The sequence below is a fragment of the Rhinolophus ferrumequinum genome, chromosome 3 (assembly GCF_004115265.2).
Source record: "Rhinolophus ferrumequinum isolate MPI-CBG mRhiFer1 chromosome 3, mRhiFer1_v1.p, whole genome shotgun sequence".
Taxonomy (NCBI): domain Eukaryota; kingdom Metazoa; phylum Chordata; class Mammalia; order Chiroptera; family Rhinolophidae; genus Rhinolophus; species Rhinolophus ferrumequinum.
This window is the reverse complement of record NC_046286.1, coordinates 43,629,538-43,646,384: the sequence shown is the minus strand read 5'-3', so window position 1 is coordinate 43,646,384 and position 16,847 is coordinate 43,629,538. Positions and strand designations below refer to the sequence as shown.

The window sequence follows — 16,847 nt, the reverse complement described above, 5'->3', positions numbered from 1 at the left end:
TAAAAATGGAGAGGTTTTTCTCCCTTTCTCTTTGGGCTCTCTAGAAATTTAAGTGCGCAGTTAAGTGACATAAAGAAAGGTAACAGAAGAGAGAAGACTTACCCATTTATAAACTAAATAATTAATGTCTTGATTTGTCCTTTAATTGTTATATGTACAAAATTAACACAGATACCAAATCTGTAAATGTACAGGATATTCACATTGCTCTCAATACCTTCTAGTTTAAGCAAAGATCTAATAAATATATAAATAAATTGAAAATGTGGTACAAAGAGAGAAGTACATAGAAAATTGAATAGTTTTTTTAAAAATAGATGGTACTAAGAAAAATGTGCAAACCTTAGCCATGGAGAGAATATATTACATTTTTTGACATAACCAAGTGTTGTAGAAATAGATTTGAATTTTTTGAATGTTGAATATTAATTCTTACATAATGCCTCAGTATAAGTAGTACACATATAATAACTTTTTCTGAAAGGTAGAACATATCTGTATGCTTCCTTGTAAACATATCACTTCTTTACTTTTTTCTAAGAATTTATATATTACAGCCATGAAACACTATTTAACAAAAATCTCATCCATGCTATTTAAAACTAGCATTCTTTACCCAATCCACATGTCTCTTATTTCATGTGAATACTTTTTCAAGACTTTTATCAAATTTCCCAGCATAACTTGAGAAGCAGGTGAAATTTATCCGTTTGTAGACTTAGTATGTTTAGAGTCTCAGAATATTGAGTTTAATAGGACTTAATAGAAACTCCTGTGTAGAACCATTTAAGACAAAGTGTTTCTTTGATTTTATAAGCCTGCTGAATAGTTAAATCTAAGTTAGGGTCAACTTTGGAGACGGAAAGCTTCCTTTGCCACTTTGAGAACACCTAGTTGTCTTCACCATATTAAAGCACCAATTTTGCTGGCTTTAAAATATAAAATAAACAGGAAGAAAATGCGGGTTCTTTTCATTGTGTGTACTGATGATAGTCTTTTAAAATAAGGTAAGTTTTTCTTTATATTGACCTGACTTTAATATTAAGTATCAGTCTTGTCAGTCAGGATTCTGCTTTAGTGATACTTACTGATTCATTTGTCTACTACTATATAGAATAAGTAAAAGATTTTCTTAACATTCTTTCATCAAAAATTTAGAACATTGCTAATTTAAATGACTTAAAATATGCATATTATTCATATATTTTATGTCTACATTCTATTTCATTGTATCTTAAAAGCAAAATTTTAAGGGATATTGTGTTTCATGTCATACTCAAAGCACAACTTAAAAGATATTTAGGGATCTTTTGTTAACTTTCCTTCTTAAAAACATACTTTTAAAAATATGCAAACTAAAAACGGGTGAAGCATGTGTAATTATATTTAATATGGACATGAATTCCATGCTGGAAAATACGAGTTTGTTTTCTGTGCCAAGTTTTTAGTGGCTTAGTCTCTGCATACTTTCCACAGTGTCAAACGGTATGCCTAAATGAGGACAAAAAGTACAGAATTATTTCCTGACATATTGAGTTTTTAAAAACTTCTTTTTAGTGATCTAGAATTCATACCCCTAAACCCCCCAAAACAGTTAGCCGTTGTATTTTGTTTCTCTTTCCTTTATCATGTTATTCTTAAGAATTCCTTCCCTTTACAAAAATGAATGCTGTCCACCTGTGTAACTTTTAAAGCTTTAAAATTTTGTTTTGTATTTTAAAGTGAAATTGGTTTAATATCTGGGCTTTCTCTCTCTCTCTCTCTTTCTCTCCTTTCCTTATATAATTTCACATATCTGTTATTGCAGAGGTAGCCTAAGTTTGGATGATTTTCGGTAAGTCTTGAGATGGCATGTGACTTTTTTCTGTATGTTATCCGTTTAAATCCAAAAAGTACTCCCAAAACAACCTAAGTACAACTAAAAAGGAAAATCATGAAACACTGTGTTATTACTACCTTTCTATCAGCTATTTGGGATATCCTTTAAAAATTAACCTGGACTTTGAGTCTAGATATCTACTTTTTGAAATAGCATGATATATGTCATCATAAAATAAAAATGTTAGTATAAAAATAAAATGAAAAAGCCAGTATTTAGCTTTTCAAGGTTATTGACTCATTTTCTTTTGTTACCGATTTTGCTAAATTACTTTTAGAATTTTTTGTATTTAAAGAATTTATTTTAAAACAGGAAAGAAGCACAGTATTTCTGGGCATAATGACAAATGAGATACTTTATATGTTATATTTTAAAAAGCCCAATTATTTTATAATCTATAAAAGATTCTAGAGACTAAAATCTATCTAGATTCTAGATATATAGATTTTAATAATATTTTGTTAACATTTTTAAAGATTTTTATTAAAAAATATAGCTAACATACAACATTATATCAGTTTCAGGTGTACACCATAGTTCAACATTTATTTATTTATTTTTTTAGAATTTTAACTTTCTAAAATTTTATATCATATTGTGTGCTCACTACCCAGAGTCAGTTCTTCCATCACCATATATTTGACCCCCTTTACCCTCTTCTACCATTCCCCTTCCCTCCCTCCCTTCTGGTTCAACATTTATATACCTAAAGAAGTGATCACATAATTCCAGCAACCATCTGACACTGTACCATGCTATTACAATATTATTGATTATTTTCCCCATGCTGTACATTACATCCCCATGACTTATTTGTTTTATACCTGGAAATTTGAACCTCTCATTCCCTTTCACCTTCCCCCTCCTTCTTAATTTTTCAATTACAGTTAGCATTCAGTTATATTTGGTATTGATTTCAGGTATAGAGCATAGTGGTTAGACATTTGCATAATTTAAGAAGTGGATTTATTTCTGGGCTCTCTGTTCTGTTTTATTGATCTATGTGTGTCTGTTTTTATGCCAGTACCATGCTGTTTTGATTACTATAGCCTTGTGGTATGATTTGATGTGAGATAGTGTGATACCCCCCACTTTGTTCTTATTTCTTAAGAATGCCATGGCTATTCGGGGTCTTTTATGGTTCCATATAAATTTTAGGATTATATGTTCTAGTTCTGTGAAAAATGTTGTTGGTAATTTGATAAGGATTGCATTGAATCTATACATTGCCTTAGGTAGTATGGAATGCCCTACAAAATATTATGCTAAGTGAAATAAGCCAGACAAAGAAAGACAAATAACATGATTTCACTTATATGTGGAATCTAAAGAACAATAAATGAGCAAACTAAACAGAAATAAACTCTGAGATATAGAGGAAAAACTGATGGTTGCTAGATTGGAGAGGGGTGGGGATGGGGGAGAAGGTAAAGGGATTAGAAAGTACAATTTAATAGTCACACTATTGCTATGGGGATATGAAAGACAGTTTGGGGAATATAATCAATAATGTAAAGATTCTGTAGGGTGTCAGATAGGCACCTGTCTTATTAGGGAGACCACTTCATGGACTGTGTAGATGCCTGACCAGTGCGCTGTACACCTGAAGCTGAATCTGAATAATACTGAATGTAAACTATAATCAAATATATATATTATTCAGATTCAGCTTCATATATATTTGATTATAGTTTACATTCAGTATTATTCAGATTCAGCTTCAGGTGTACAGCGCACTGGTCAGGCATATATATATATGTGTGTGTGTGTGTATATATATACATATATATGTATATATATATAGTAACGGGATGTGGAGTTCAGCATAGGGAATAGAGTCAATGGAATTATAACAGCTATATACGATGTTAGAGGGGTAGTAAATTTGGAGAGGGGAGTTAACACTTTGTGAGGGGTTTAAATGCCTAACTATTACATTGTTTTGTACACCTGAAACTAATTAAAAAAAAGTGATCCTCCTGACTAGTCTAGTACCCACCTGGCACTAAATATAGCTATTACCATATTATTGACTGAGCTGGTGAGCTCCACTTGCTCCACCTTGGTGACTCACTGTATGCTTTCCGTCCCCATGACTGTTTTGTAACTACCAGTTTGTAGTTCTTAATCCCTTCACCCTTTTCACCCTGTGCCCCAACCCCCCTCGCATCTATCACCCTGATAAATCTAGTACTCATCTGACACCATATCTAGTTATTACAGTATTATTGACTATATTCCTTATACTATACCTACATCCCATGATTACTGTGTGACAACCAATTTATATTTCTTAATCCCTTCCTGTTTTTCATCCACCCCTCCAACCCCCCTCCCATCTGGCAGTCATCAAAATGTTCTCTGTATCTATGAGTTTGATCCTGTTTTGTTTGTTTATTTTGTTCTTTAGATTGCACACATAAGTGAAATAACATTGTATCTGTCTTTCTCTGTCTGAAATACTCCACCTAGAACAATTCCTTCCAGGTCCATCCATGCCGCTGCAGATGTCAATAACCGCATTCCCTTCCATGGCCGAGCAACATTCCATTGCATATATGCACCACCTTCTCTTTATCCATTCATAATTGGATGGACACCCAAGCTGCCTCCATATTTTGGCCATTGTAAATAATGCTGCAATGAACATATGGATGCACAAGTCTCTCAAAGTAGCATTTTGGGTTTCCTTGGATAAATATCCAGAAGTAGGATTACTAGGTCCTTCTTTGTCTTGTTATAGCGGTTTTTTTAGTCTGTTTTGTCTGGTATAAGTATTGTTACCTCAGATTTTTTTTTGTTTTCTCATTTCCATTTTCATGAAATAACTTTTTCCATCCCTTTACTTTCTGGCTGTGTGTGTCTTTCAATCTGAAGTGAGTCTCTTGTAGGCAGCAAGTGTTGTAAGTGTTTTGTTTTCTTATCTATTCAGCCACCCCCCCTTTTTTTAATCGGCGCATTTAATCCATTTACATTGAAAGTAAATGTTGATAGATGTGTAGTTATTGCTATTTTATTCATATTTTTGAACATTTTTTTTTTTCCGTCTTAAAGAATTCCCTCTACCATTCCTTGTAATACTGGTTTGGTGGTGGTGAACTTCTTTAGTTTTTTTTTTTTTTTTTTTTATCTGGGAAGCTCTTTATCTGTACTTTGATTTTAAATGATAGCCTTGCTGGGCAGAGTACTCTTGTTTGTAGATCCTTGCTTTTCATCACTTTGAATATTTTGTGCCAATCTCTTCTGACCTGCAAAGTTTCTGTTGAGAAATCAGCTGACAGTCTTATGGGAGCTGCCTTATAAGTTACCTCTTGCTGCTTTTAAGATTCTCTTTTTGTTTTTAACCTTTGCTATTTTAATTATGATGTGTCTTGGTGTGGGCCTGTATGGGTTCATCTTGTTTGGGACTCTGGGCTCCCTGCACTTGTATGTCTATTTACTTCACCAGGTAAGGAAAGTTTTCAGTCAATATTTCTTCATATAGGTTCTCAATTGCTTGCTTTCTCTCTTCTTCTGGTACCCCTATGATGAAAGTTTTGTTAATGCTTGATGTTGTCCCAGAGGTCTCTTAAACTGTTCTCATTTTTTAAAGTTCTTTTTTTCCTTTTGCTATTTCAATTGGGTGTTTTCTGCTATGTTGTCTTCCAAATTGTTGATTCGATCCTCTGCTTCATCTAGTCTGCTGGTGATTCCTTCTAATGCATTCTTCATTTCAGGTATTGTATTCTTCATTTCTGACTGGTTCCTTTTTTATGGTTTCCCTGTCCTTTTTTGTCTCTTTGTTGAAGTTCTCACTAAGTTTCTTGAGCATCTTTATAACCATTGTTTTGAACTCTGTGTCTGGTGGGTTGCTTACCTGCATTTCGTTTAGTTCTTTTTCTGGAGTTTTCTCCTATTCTTTCATTTGGGATGTAGTTCTTTGTTTCTTCATTTTGGCTGCCTCTCTGTGTTTGTTTCTCTATATTAGATAGATCTGCTATATCTCCCAGTCTTGCCGGGTGGCCTTATGTAGCAGGTGTCCTGTGGGGCCCAGTGGTAGAGTCCCTTTGGTCACCTGAGCCGTGTGCTCCATGACAGTCCCTTGTGTGGGTTGTGTGTGCTCTCCTGTTATAGTTGAACCTTGATTGCTATTGGCACGTTAGTGGGTGATATTGACCCTCAGGCTGACTGGCTGTGGGGTTTGGCCACATCTATAGCTTATGGGCTGCTGTGGGGGAGTCTTAACCCCGTGAGTGGGATTCCCGCAGTGAGCTCTAGTGCCTGTTGAGACCACCCTTGTGTGTGCCACTTCTGGGGCTAATTGGGTGGTGCTTTGTGTGGTCTGAAGCCAACTTCCAAGTATGTTGGTTCTGGGGCATCTTAGGAGGGGCTCCTGTGCAGGCCCAGGTCATCCATTGCCTTTGACCACCCGGGGACTACCTGGTAGGAGCTACAGAGCAATCTGGGGTTGGTTGCTTCCTGTCCTGGACCTGGGGGCATGTGGGAGACGCCATGCTGTGAACTGAGGATGTCTGCCACCAATTCTGGGCCTTGGGTACCTCTGCAAAAAGCTGGTACACACTGAGACCTGCTGCCGGTTGCTGGCTTTCATAAGTTCTGCCGCCAGCAAAGCCTCATGCAGTATGGAGTTGAATGTGGTGGGGTCTCAGTGAGTCACCAGGGTGGAGCAAGTGTAGCTCACCAGATCAGTTCAGTTTCAGATTTGACCGTAGGCATGGAGGAGGGCTCAACACTAGAAAGATGGCATCAGAATGCCTGCTGCACAGGAGAGGGACCCCACACAGGAAAAATGGCAACTATCCTCCAGCCCTTGCCCAGAGCCACACTCTTCAGTCTGCCCCCTGCATGTCTCTGATGCCCCCCAAGTCACCGTCTCTTCTCTGGAGCCCGGGGCGAGTACCCGCCAGTGAATCTGTGCGGGCCCTTCAAGAGGATATCTGGGTGTCTTGCAGTCTGCCTTCCCACCCCGATGGTTGAAGTCCTCACTGTTTTTCACAGCCAGATGTTGTGGGTGTTCCTCTTCCACACCAGCACTCTGGGCTGGGGATTCTGATGTGTAGCCGGGCTTCCCTGCTCCTTCATGGGGAACCCCTGCAGTCAAGACGTTCTTCCCAATTCTCATTGGTCACACGGAGGTTTGGGGCCAGCTCCTCTTGTGTCTCGGCCCCTCTCATCAATCTCTACGTGGCTCCCTCTCCACATCCTTAGTTATAAAGCCTATGTTCAGCCAGACCCCAGATGGCTCCCCAGGTTGATTGTTCCATAATTTAGTTGTAATTTTGATGTGTTCATGGGAAGAGGCAAGAACAGTGCTTACCCACTCCGCCATCTCGGATTGGTCTGTTAACATTTTTGCATTTGTTTTTGGAAACATTTCTATCAGAGAGAATTGTGTTTATAATTCTGGATTTTTAAAAACCACTAATTGCATGCTTGTTTAAATAAAATAATCTAGTTTAAGTACCCTTTTTACTACTATTAGAGGTTTTTGAGTTTTAAAGTAAGTTTGAGTTCCTCCTTGGACATGTATACTCAGCAAATGTCACTATATACCTGGTGTTGTTGAAACTTGATCATTTGACTTCTGTTTCTGTAATTGTTGCATTATTTGAGTAAATAAATTTTGCTTGTAGGGATAATAGCTACCCATTAAGCATTCAAAACAAACTTTCTTGGATTTTAAAATAATCATTATTATTTGGATATCTGTTTGTAAGAGCAGTATTACATAGTGAACATGAGTTTTAAATTGGATAAAAGCTTTGTTTTTATTTGTTGAATCATGGGGTAGTATGCTGTAATGGAGGACCTTTTTGCTGTTTTTGGCTTATTTTTTTGTTGTGGTTGTTTTACAGCTACTTATTTTAGAAATTTACCTTTGAAAAAATACAAAACCAATATATGCATGTGTGTATATATACACATATGTACATATACATATATATATGTTTATTATTGTTAATATACATGGCAGAGCAGGCTGCTTCCTTAGGCTACATTTTTTAAGTCTTTATTACTAACCCTTGGCCTTTGGCATTTCATCTTTTCATTACCTTGATGTTAAGCAAGGTGCATTTTATGCGGTGTTGTTCTTTTGAGTGTTTATATGATTAAAGTTGAATTTTGCTTAAAAAGTTTCATATAAGACAATTTTTTTTGTTAAGTTCTGTCTAAAAATGAAGTGCTGAGAAGGTTATAGTTTTATATGTTTTTCTGTTACACTGTGTTATTTTAACAGTATAGTTCTAAATGGATGTTCCATTTTAGTCATTGGTCTTACCTTATTTTTTAATCTATTTTTAACATTGGCCTTACCTCATTTTTTGATTTTGAACATTGGTGTTATTTTTTTGTCCATTTCATAATATGTATGGCAGTAAGAACTGTGTACCACTAGGGGGCTCTCATCTTTTAAACATTTTAGTTAATGTTTTAAAGTAAAATAGCAGGTAAATTTCAAATATTTGTTAATAAATATTGTCCCATTTATTCATCCCCCCCCAAATTTAAACTTTAAATCTTCTGTCTCTTTTGCTTTGAGATGTTGAGACTTAATCTATGACTGAGAACTCCAAAATGTTGTGTTAACTATACCTTCAGTTTACCCCTTTCTCAACTATTTTAATTTATTATTGTTTACAGTAAACTAGACTATTGAGATAGTTTGCTTTGTACTTGATACATTTTTATTTAATATTTAGGAGCACACAGAAAAGAGGAGAATCATTTGGAATCAGCAGAATAGGTAGCAAAATTAAAGGAGTATTCAAAAGCACTACCATGGAAGGAGCTATGTTGCCTAATTATGGTTTAGCTGAAGGTGAAGATGACTTTGTAAGTAAAAATTCTTCAATTTGATGTATGGATAACTTCAGACTTACAATGCCATAAAAATTGGATATGCTTACTTGTTATTTTCTCTCTTCTTTATCTTATTTCCTATTTCAGACTTCCTTTATTTTCCCCATTCTTCCTTTAGTTAGCATAGTTTTCATGGTACTAATCTAATTTTTAAAATTCCTGGCACTAAGTTACTGCTTACTAAGGCCAGAATAGTTTCTGTTAAGCTGAGATATTTGTAATAGTCAAACAATTTGCCATCTTTTGGGTAGGTGTTTACTTCATATCCTGTGATTCTCTCTTTCCAACCATATGGTCAGGCATACAGCGTTGTTAATACGACTGACTATGAATAGAAATTATGGATTAAATTGGCATACGTATGTTGGTCTGGGAACTAAAGATTGGGTCTGTCTGAAAACGCATTTCTGTCGAAGGTCAGAACTAATTTATAAGTAAACTTCTGTAATGTAATATGCCCATTGGTATGTTGGCAGTTATTTTCATATACGAAAATACAATAATGAGGAACATTAGTACATCTCAAACAAATAGGGGCTACCTCCTTACCTTTTGTCCTTCACCTCCCTTATTTCCCATCCTTTTTGTAGAGGGAAAATCTGTTTGAAAATAAAAAAAGTACTTGGTTTTTCTTTTTATAAAATTTTGCTTTACAATATTTACTTACTTTCAAAGAACATTCAAAAAAGCCCTGAAAATTCTTAAGAGAAATATTGCCCCAGAGATTTTTCATTATACTTTTTTGATGTAAGCACCATTTAAATGGTAACAGTAATAAATTAAAAAGCTTTGCTATTAGTCTTTCATTGATATCTTTATGTTGCTAAGAATTTTGTTCTCCTACTTTTCTTAGAATAATTTTTGTGGAACTTTTTATTTAAGAGTGTCACATTTTTTGACTTTTAGTCAGCTTGTTAAATTCTCTATCATTTTATGATCCATTTTACCCTTTCTTCTCAGAAGCCAAGTCCATTTACAAAAATGCAGTTGTAATAACCATGGAAAATGCTACCCTGTACCTCAGGGTACCCTGTACCAAGCAGTGGAATGGGCGTTTTCCTCACATGCTTTTCTGTTAGTCTCCCAGGTTTATTAGGAGATAGCCTTGTCCTCAGAAAAGGCAAATACCAACACCTGAATCTGTTTTTTCAGTTTGCTGTTTTTAGGCCTTGAAGATTCTTGTATTTTCAACAGAGCATTAAGGAGTCCTTCTAAGATCATTAATGGTCTTATTAGGGATTGTGGAAAGCCATTTCAGAACAAGACCAGAAAAAGGGATAATTGCCAAGGGACTGTGTGGGGAGGAAAGTAATTCACTTAGAAGAGAAGTGGTTACCAGGTGTGGGAAGAGAGTAGAACTGAGAGTGCAAGTAGGGTGCTAGAATTCTGGAAAGAAATTTCTCTCTACTACTGGTTTGCTCTGACTAAGCTATTCAGAATTCTCTTAGGTGCTATACCACCTTTGACTCTGCCCTAAAAAATGTATTTATTGATAATATTTTGCCTTCATTAACATGAATCAGAGATGTCTAGGTGACCAGGTGTTATAATGTGCCAATTCAGAGGTTCTCTTTCAATTTAATGAAGTAGAGGAGGTTTTTTTTCCCTGTGTGTATATTTCTTTTTAAAATAATTGTTCTTCAAGTAATATTTTTTTAAAAAATGTATTATTTTAAACGTTTATTTTATTAACATTTTAGAAGCCAGGACATTAAAATACAGTTTTAATTTTATAGAGGTGGGTCTTTCAGACCTTTTTTCTAATTTTATATTATTTAATGCTGCAGTGAATATATTTATACTTGTGTCTTTTCACAGTTTAAAAAATGTATTTGGGCTACTTGTTCTCTCTCCCTCTCTCCTTCTTCCTTTCTCCCCCTTTCCCTCTCCCTCTCTCTTTCTCTCCCTCTCTCACTTTGGCTAGGCCCATTCTCTTCCCTGAGAATGTATCACTAATAAACCCTGCTTGCATGTTAAAAACAAAAACAACAAAAACAAAATGTATTTAGAATAAATACTTTTATTAGAATCAATTCCCAGAAATGGAATTACTTAGTCAAGACTGTTCTATGGCTCTTTATAAATACACATTGCCAAAATGCTTTCCAGAAGGGTTGTGCTGGAGTATCTAGTAACCAGCAATATATCACAGATCCAGTTTATTGGTGTAATCTCCATTAATGGCTGATACTATTTATAAAATTTTACATCCCTAAGTAAAAAAGTATCACATTAAAGTTAGATGTTTTCCTATATTTGTGTATTTTTAATATCTTATCCAGTAATCTAGAGTATCTATTTTTTATTGAATTTTCACATAGAGGTGATGTAACAAAACCTGGAGTTGATGCTAATAATTTGTCAGTTTTATTTTTTATCTTTGTATTTTCAGTAGAAAATTTGATATCACCTAATTTCAAAATTATTAAAAAATTACAGAATTTACATGGGCATATTACTTTATAGTTGTATCTGATCGGTCTAAAAGTTCTGGAAATAATTACATTTTTCCTGGTGATTTTTTTTCCAGATTGAAGAAGGTATTGTTGTAATGGAAGATGATTCTCCAGTGGAAGCTGTGAGCACACCTAATACTCCCCGAAACCTTGCTGCATGGAAAATTAGCATTCCATATGTAGACTTTTTTGAAGATCCCTCCTCTGAAAGGAAGGAGAAAAAGGAGAGAATACCTGTGTTTTGTATTGATGTTGAAAGGAATGATAGAAGAGCCGGTAGGAAGCTTTATGAGTACCTTTTGTAAAAGATTCTCATTAGTCTATATTTATCAGGAATGGTAAACATTTTATCATTTCTAACTATTGCGTATAACTGAATATCCAAAAGACAATTGTCCAGAACAGAAAATTGAATGAAAGCTTAGGATTTTCTAGGTTATCACTATTACCAGTTAACTAATATGTTCAACCAACATTGATTGAGTAGATGACTGTAATACATCTGACAATCCAAGAAGGCATTTAATATAATGTCCTTTTAATGGTTTTGCTCCCATCATCATTAGCCATTAAACTTAAATGGCTATTCTTAATGCATATAGCACTGTATCAGGTATTATACCAATTTAATTAAGATAGTATTTCTCCTCCATTGCTGTCAGAAAATTAGTATTGATAAAAATATGATCATCCACAACTTTACAAGTTTTCTTTATGTTTTGCTATTTTTTTTTCTTTTGATTGTTTTAGGTGTGGAATGTAATAGTGACAGGATAAACAGCATCCATAGTGAGCTAAACAGTCACCGCCCTAGTCTTTGTCCAAGGCGTGGGGTAGTTGGTGTAAGCAAAAGCACATCAAAATTGTGCATATTTTGGGAAATATGAGCAGAAGAATAAAGTTGAGCTCAGTAAGAGGGAACTATCTGTGAGGAAAGAAGGGGAAAAAAGTGGCAGTGTTAGGAAATGGTTAAGAGAGGGGAGTGACTACGTGATAGCGGGCAGGTCAGTGCTAATAATTCCCCTTATTTATTTTTCAAAAAGTATTAGGTTTTTTGATTTTTCTCAGAAACTGATCCTATTTCAAGAACACAAAGCATAGGAATGGGGAAGGAAGAATGCTCAGAGTAGCTAGCTATGATTTTTCCTACTGTAGTTAACTAAGTATGAGGCAGGGTCTTGCTGTGTACAGTTCTGAGTCAGTGCTACTTGATTTTGTTGTAGTTACCATTCAGTTTTGCTAGTTGCTGTTCTACCACGACATTCTAATAGGTGTACAGACACACCATTGTTAATATTATAGTCTGATTTCAGTTTCAAACATAGTTTTATTTGCATCTTTTGTGTGCTGTTTTTACTGGTTGGCATTTTAAGTGCTGGAAAGAATTGAAAAGAAAGACTGATTAACTTTTAGGTTTAATTCCTTCCTGTGCCTGCCTAGTACTTAAAATCTGACTCTTCCCATATGGTTCTTGTCTCTCAGGAAATTATTTAAAACTTTTGACTATTCAGCTATAAATGGCTATCAATACAAATAAATTTTTGTGAGCATGTAGTAACTTCTGTTGCCTTTTGAAAGATTTATGTATGATATACTTTTAAATATTTTGGCAATATACTTTTGTTTTTGTCTTTTGGACAGCCATTTTTGATTTTTGTTTTTGATTTTAAAAAGTTTGGCTTAATAATTTAACCATAAAATTAAACCAGAGAATCTGAAAACTTGTATTCCAGGGATAATTTTTGTCATCAGTGTTGCAGACTTTTACAGTCAACGTACTGTGCTTTTAGGAAGCCATGGCCTATAAGGAAAAAAAAATGTATCATTTAAATAATACATTGATTTTATATGTGTAGCAAAACAGCAATTTCAGGATTTTAAAAGTTGAAACCAAATATAATATAGATTTCTTAAGACCAATGTTGAAGAAGAAAAATAGAATTTGCTTCATAGGTTGTGACCATTCACATCAGGTTGGCTTTTTCTGAATACAAGTGTTATTTTGGGTTCTTGTGGTTTTAGTTAACTTGATCCATTGGATTTCCAAATCAATGCTAGAATGACGTGAAATGTGAAATTTTGGGGTGCTTACTGGGTGCTGTGCACTGTATAAAAATACTTTAGGTGGATTATTTTGTGTATTAAATACAGTTATTTTTATTCTAAGCAAGCTAAGGCACTGTGAGGTTGTTTGTTCAAGTTTGCATAGTTAGTAAATGGAGGAACTGGGATTGGAATAGGCAATCTGACCTAACTCAGTCTTTAAACCATTAGTTTGTGCTGTTTAGTTTGGTAGCCACTAGCCACTTGAGGCAATTAAAATGAAATTATATTAAATTTTCAGTTCCTTACCTATACTCTACATTTCAAGTGATCAGTATCGTATGACTAGTACTTACTATATTATTGCAACTAATACAGAACATTTTCAGAATTGGCAGGAATTTGGAAAGCACTGTTCTATATTGTATTAGATCAGGGCAATTAGTAAATATTTGAAAGATCCAAAATTGATTACAATTTTTTTATGAAATACATAAATTTTGTGTCATTTAAAAATAATCGTAATTGCATAATTTTTGGAAGTTGCTGTCAGCTCTATGATTCTGTTGTAGAAAAATGTATGTATTATTGAGAACTTAATGAACAGGTGAAATTTATCAATCTCTTCTAGATAGTTTAAAATTAAAATATGGAATAAAATGTTAATTATGTAATGCCAAGAAATAATAGATTATTAAGACTGGAATAATTTCCAGCTTTGCATACTTAATTTTTAAATACTGCATCCTTTTAGTAGTAGTTTCTAAAATTATTTAATACTCAGTTTGTATTCATTCAATTTACAGTTGGGCATGAGCCTGAACATTGGTCTGTCTATAGAAGATATCTTGAATTCTATGTACTTGAATCAAAACTAACAGAATTTCATGGTATGTTGTCTTTTTGTATTAAACATTACATTCTAGCATTAGCCTTCCTGAAAGTTGTTGAACCTGATTAATTTTTTGATTTTAAGTAATAGTACTAAGGAACTGTAAATGGTGACACTTGTATACATTGCTATTAATAATAGAAATATACTGTTTTAATCTTATTTCTGCTTGTTTATATTTTTGAAGTTTTTATAATGCACATTTATTGCTTTTTAAACAATAATATTAAAATGGAAAAGATAGATGTTCTTTAACTGTATTTTAGAAAAAGTTCTCTTTCCAGTTTAATTTTTGTTTATCTTGATGTGGTGGATAATTTAAACCAGGCATTTCAGTGTTGTTCTGTTCTTTCACCATCATCTTGCTTGGTAGGCATGCTTACTATGCATCATGGAAAATGTTTTTATTAAGCTCTTAGATTTAGATATGGAAACAAAACTTGTAGATGGGTGTTTCTTTTGAGGGGGTAGATCAATCAGAAATGGAGAGCACTTTATCTTTTCAGTTTTTCCTCTCATCTCTTAGTCTCTTGTCTACCCATTTATTTTATTAATATGAAGGATATAGCTATGAAGTATTTCCAGTCATTTTGTATGTAGATTGGTAAATTTGATTTGTATATTCTGAATTTTTTTATTTTAGAAAAGCTCTGTGGAGTGCCCCCTGATCCAAATTCAGGTTGGTTCTGAATTGGGAAGAGCAGGGAACCTTCTTAACCCTGCTATAAGAGCAAATCCTGTGATAAGGAGATTATAGAAAGATAAAAAAATACAAGGCCCACTCCATACTTTTTGCCTAGGTTTTGAGTTTGTACTTGTCTTTAAATGGTTTTCTCTTTGTCTCTGCCAATCTGATGCAATGCTAACTTTGTCTTGTTTTTTCTTTGAGAACTTTTCCTTTTTGTTTAGACTTGAGAGAAGATCATTTATCTCCATACTTTAAAATCCTGGATTAATCAAAGTTGGTTGGATTTCCAACGGTATTTTTGCTTTTTGGTACTAAAATTTCTAAAGTCATTCCTACTTGAGAAAGCACGTCCATGGTTTTTAAATTTATTTTTAAGCTTATATAGCATTGGCAAATGATACCTTTTTTCGCCCATGAGAAAGTATTTCTTTAGTATTTCATTAGTAAGATTTTGTCTAATAGAATCCGAGTGGATTCAAAATAATCTCATGATAATTTTTTGAAGCTTTTTTTACTAGTATAGAAGGCTAATTCTACCTGTGTCAGTGAAGAGTGGTGGTATTTTGGATATCAGTAGACTCAAGTTCTTTGGTCTGGACCTCTGTGCTCTCTGATATTTGTCAAGATCATTTAAGGGATAATGCCACATCTCTACAAGGCAGCATTGTGAATATGAATTTGCCATAGTAAATTATAAAGTTTTTAAAATAGCAGTAGAATGTAGTATTAACTTTAATATATATTAATTTCAGGCACATTTCCTGATGCCCAGCTTCCTTCCAAGAGGATCATTGGTCCCAAAAATTATGAATTCTTAAAGTCAAAGAGAGAAGAGTTTCAGGAATATCTACAGGTGTAGCACCAACTTAATTTAAATCATTGCTAATCGTAGCATTTTCAAATTTGTCTCTTTTTCTTTTGTATGTATATGCTTTGCTTCACAAATACCTGTCAATGTGGATTTCTAAAATTCTTTTATTTTAAAATTTTTTGCTATGTGGAAATGAATTATTGTCAAGCTATACTTTTTTAAAAAAATTGATAACCAATGAAATAACAGATATTTTCTTAGAGGAAAAAAGTCTTATATTGGGCTTAGTTTTGGTGTGAGAAGTTAAAGAAAGACAAAAAAAACTTTGGTGTAAAAGATTACATTCTAAGAATACTGGGTAGTTGTTGCTATTTTTGTCTTTTTTTTTTTATTTGATTTTGTGTTTAGCACTTCTGAACTTTGGAATCTTCCCTCTAGATTATTCCTTATTTCTTTTCCTTTTGCAATTTGAAGATGGTTTTCCAGTTTCTTGGGTTCTCCTGACTACCGTTTACCACTTGGAATTGAATTCCATTTTGTCTGTGTGTACATTGTGTTATGTAAACAATGTATTGGTATATTATTTCCATTGTTGGTAAATCAGATTAAAAGTAACTTATTTGAAACTGCTCTAAAACTAATGACCATGTTTTTTTAATCAAGTACTTAAGATCAGAGTGGTACTTTTGTTTTATTTAAAAAAAATGTTTTTCATTTGGGCATAGAATTTTGTAGTTTTCTTTTTTTTTTAAAGTGTTATTCAGTTAAATTTGGTTACCTTGTAGCCAGAACCAAATACTTTTTAAATTAAAAATATTCAACAGTATAACAATGTATTTACCTTTTATTTCCTGCATTTGAACTGTTGAATACTTTAACCCAGAAAGTATTTTTTATATGATTTTTTGGTGGTGTGAAAATTGAGATATGAATTAATTATTTACTACAAGGATATTTGAACACAGTGTACACTAGTATTAACCTGTGTCTTTGTTGATATCATTAATCCATTATTCGAACTCACTAATTCTTTCTAAGAGTACCTCATTGTAAAAGAAATACTTCCTGGTACTGTGGAGTTAAAGGTCACAGTACTGGTATTTTGTTTATATAGATTTCTGCTCATAAAGTTTTGTAATTGTTTAGGTTACAAAACTAAATATTACATAAGACTTGGTTAATTTTGGCTTTAAAAACCAGTTTGTCTTGTAAGAAAA

The 16,847-nt window shown here is 33.7% G+C and overlaps 1 protein-coding gene across 4 annotated transcripts in view; it reads left to right on the top strand.

Moving 5' to 3' along the window:
* Nucleotides 1-16,847, top strand: part of SNX14 (sorting nexin 14) — a 70,399-nt gene that overhangs the window by 43,619 nt on the left and 9,933 nt on the right. For 2 of the 4 annotated variants that reach the window (XM_033101014.1, XM_033101006.1), the window contains exons 16-20: nucleotides 1,808-1,834; nucleotides 8,581-8,713; nucleotides 11,271-11,472; nucleotides 14,046-14,129; nucleotides 15,572-15,672. In XM_033101014.1, coding sequence (XP_032956905.1) covers nucleotides 1,808-1,834; nucleotides 8,581-8,713; nucleotides 11,271-11,472; nucleotides 14,046-14,129; nucleotides 15,572-15,672 — 547 coding nt within the window. The remainder of the gene's footprint in view (nucleotides 1-1,807; nucleotides 1,835-8,580; nucleotides 8,714-11,270; nucleotides 11,473-14,045; nucleotides 14,130-15,571; nucleotides 15,673-16,847) is intronic. The other 2 variants (XM_033101031.1, XM_033101023.1) reach the window with 1 other exon arrangement.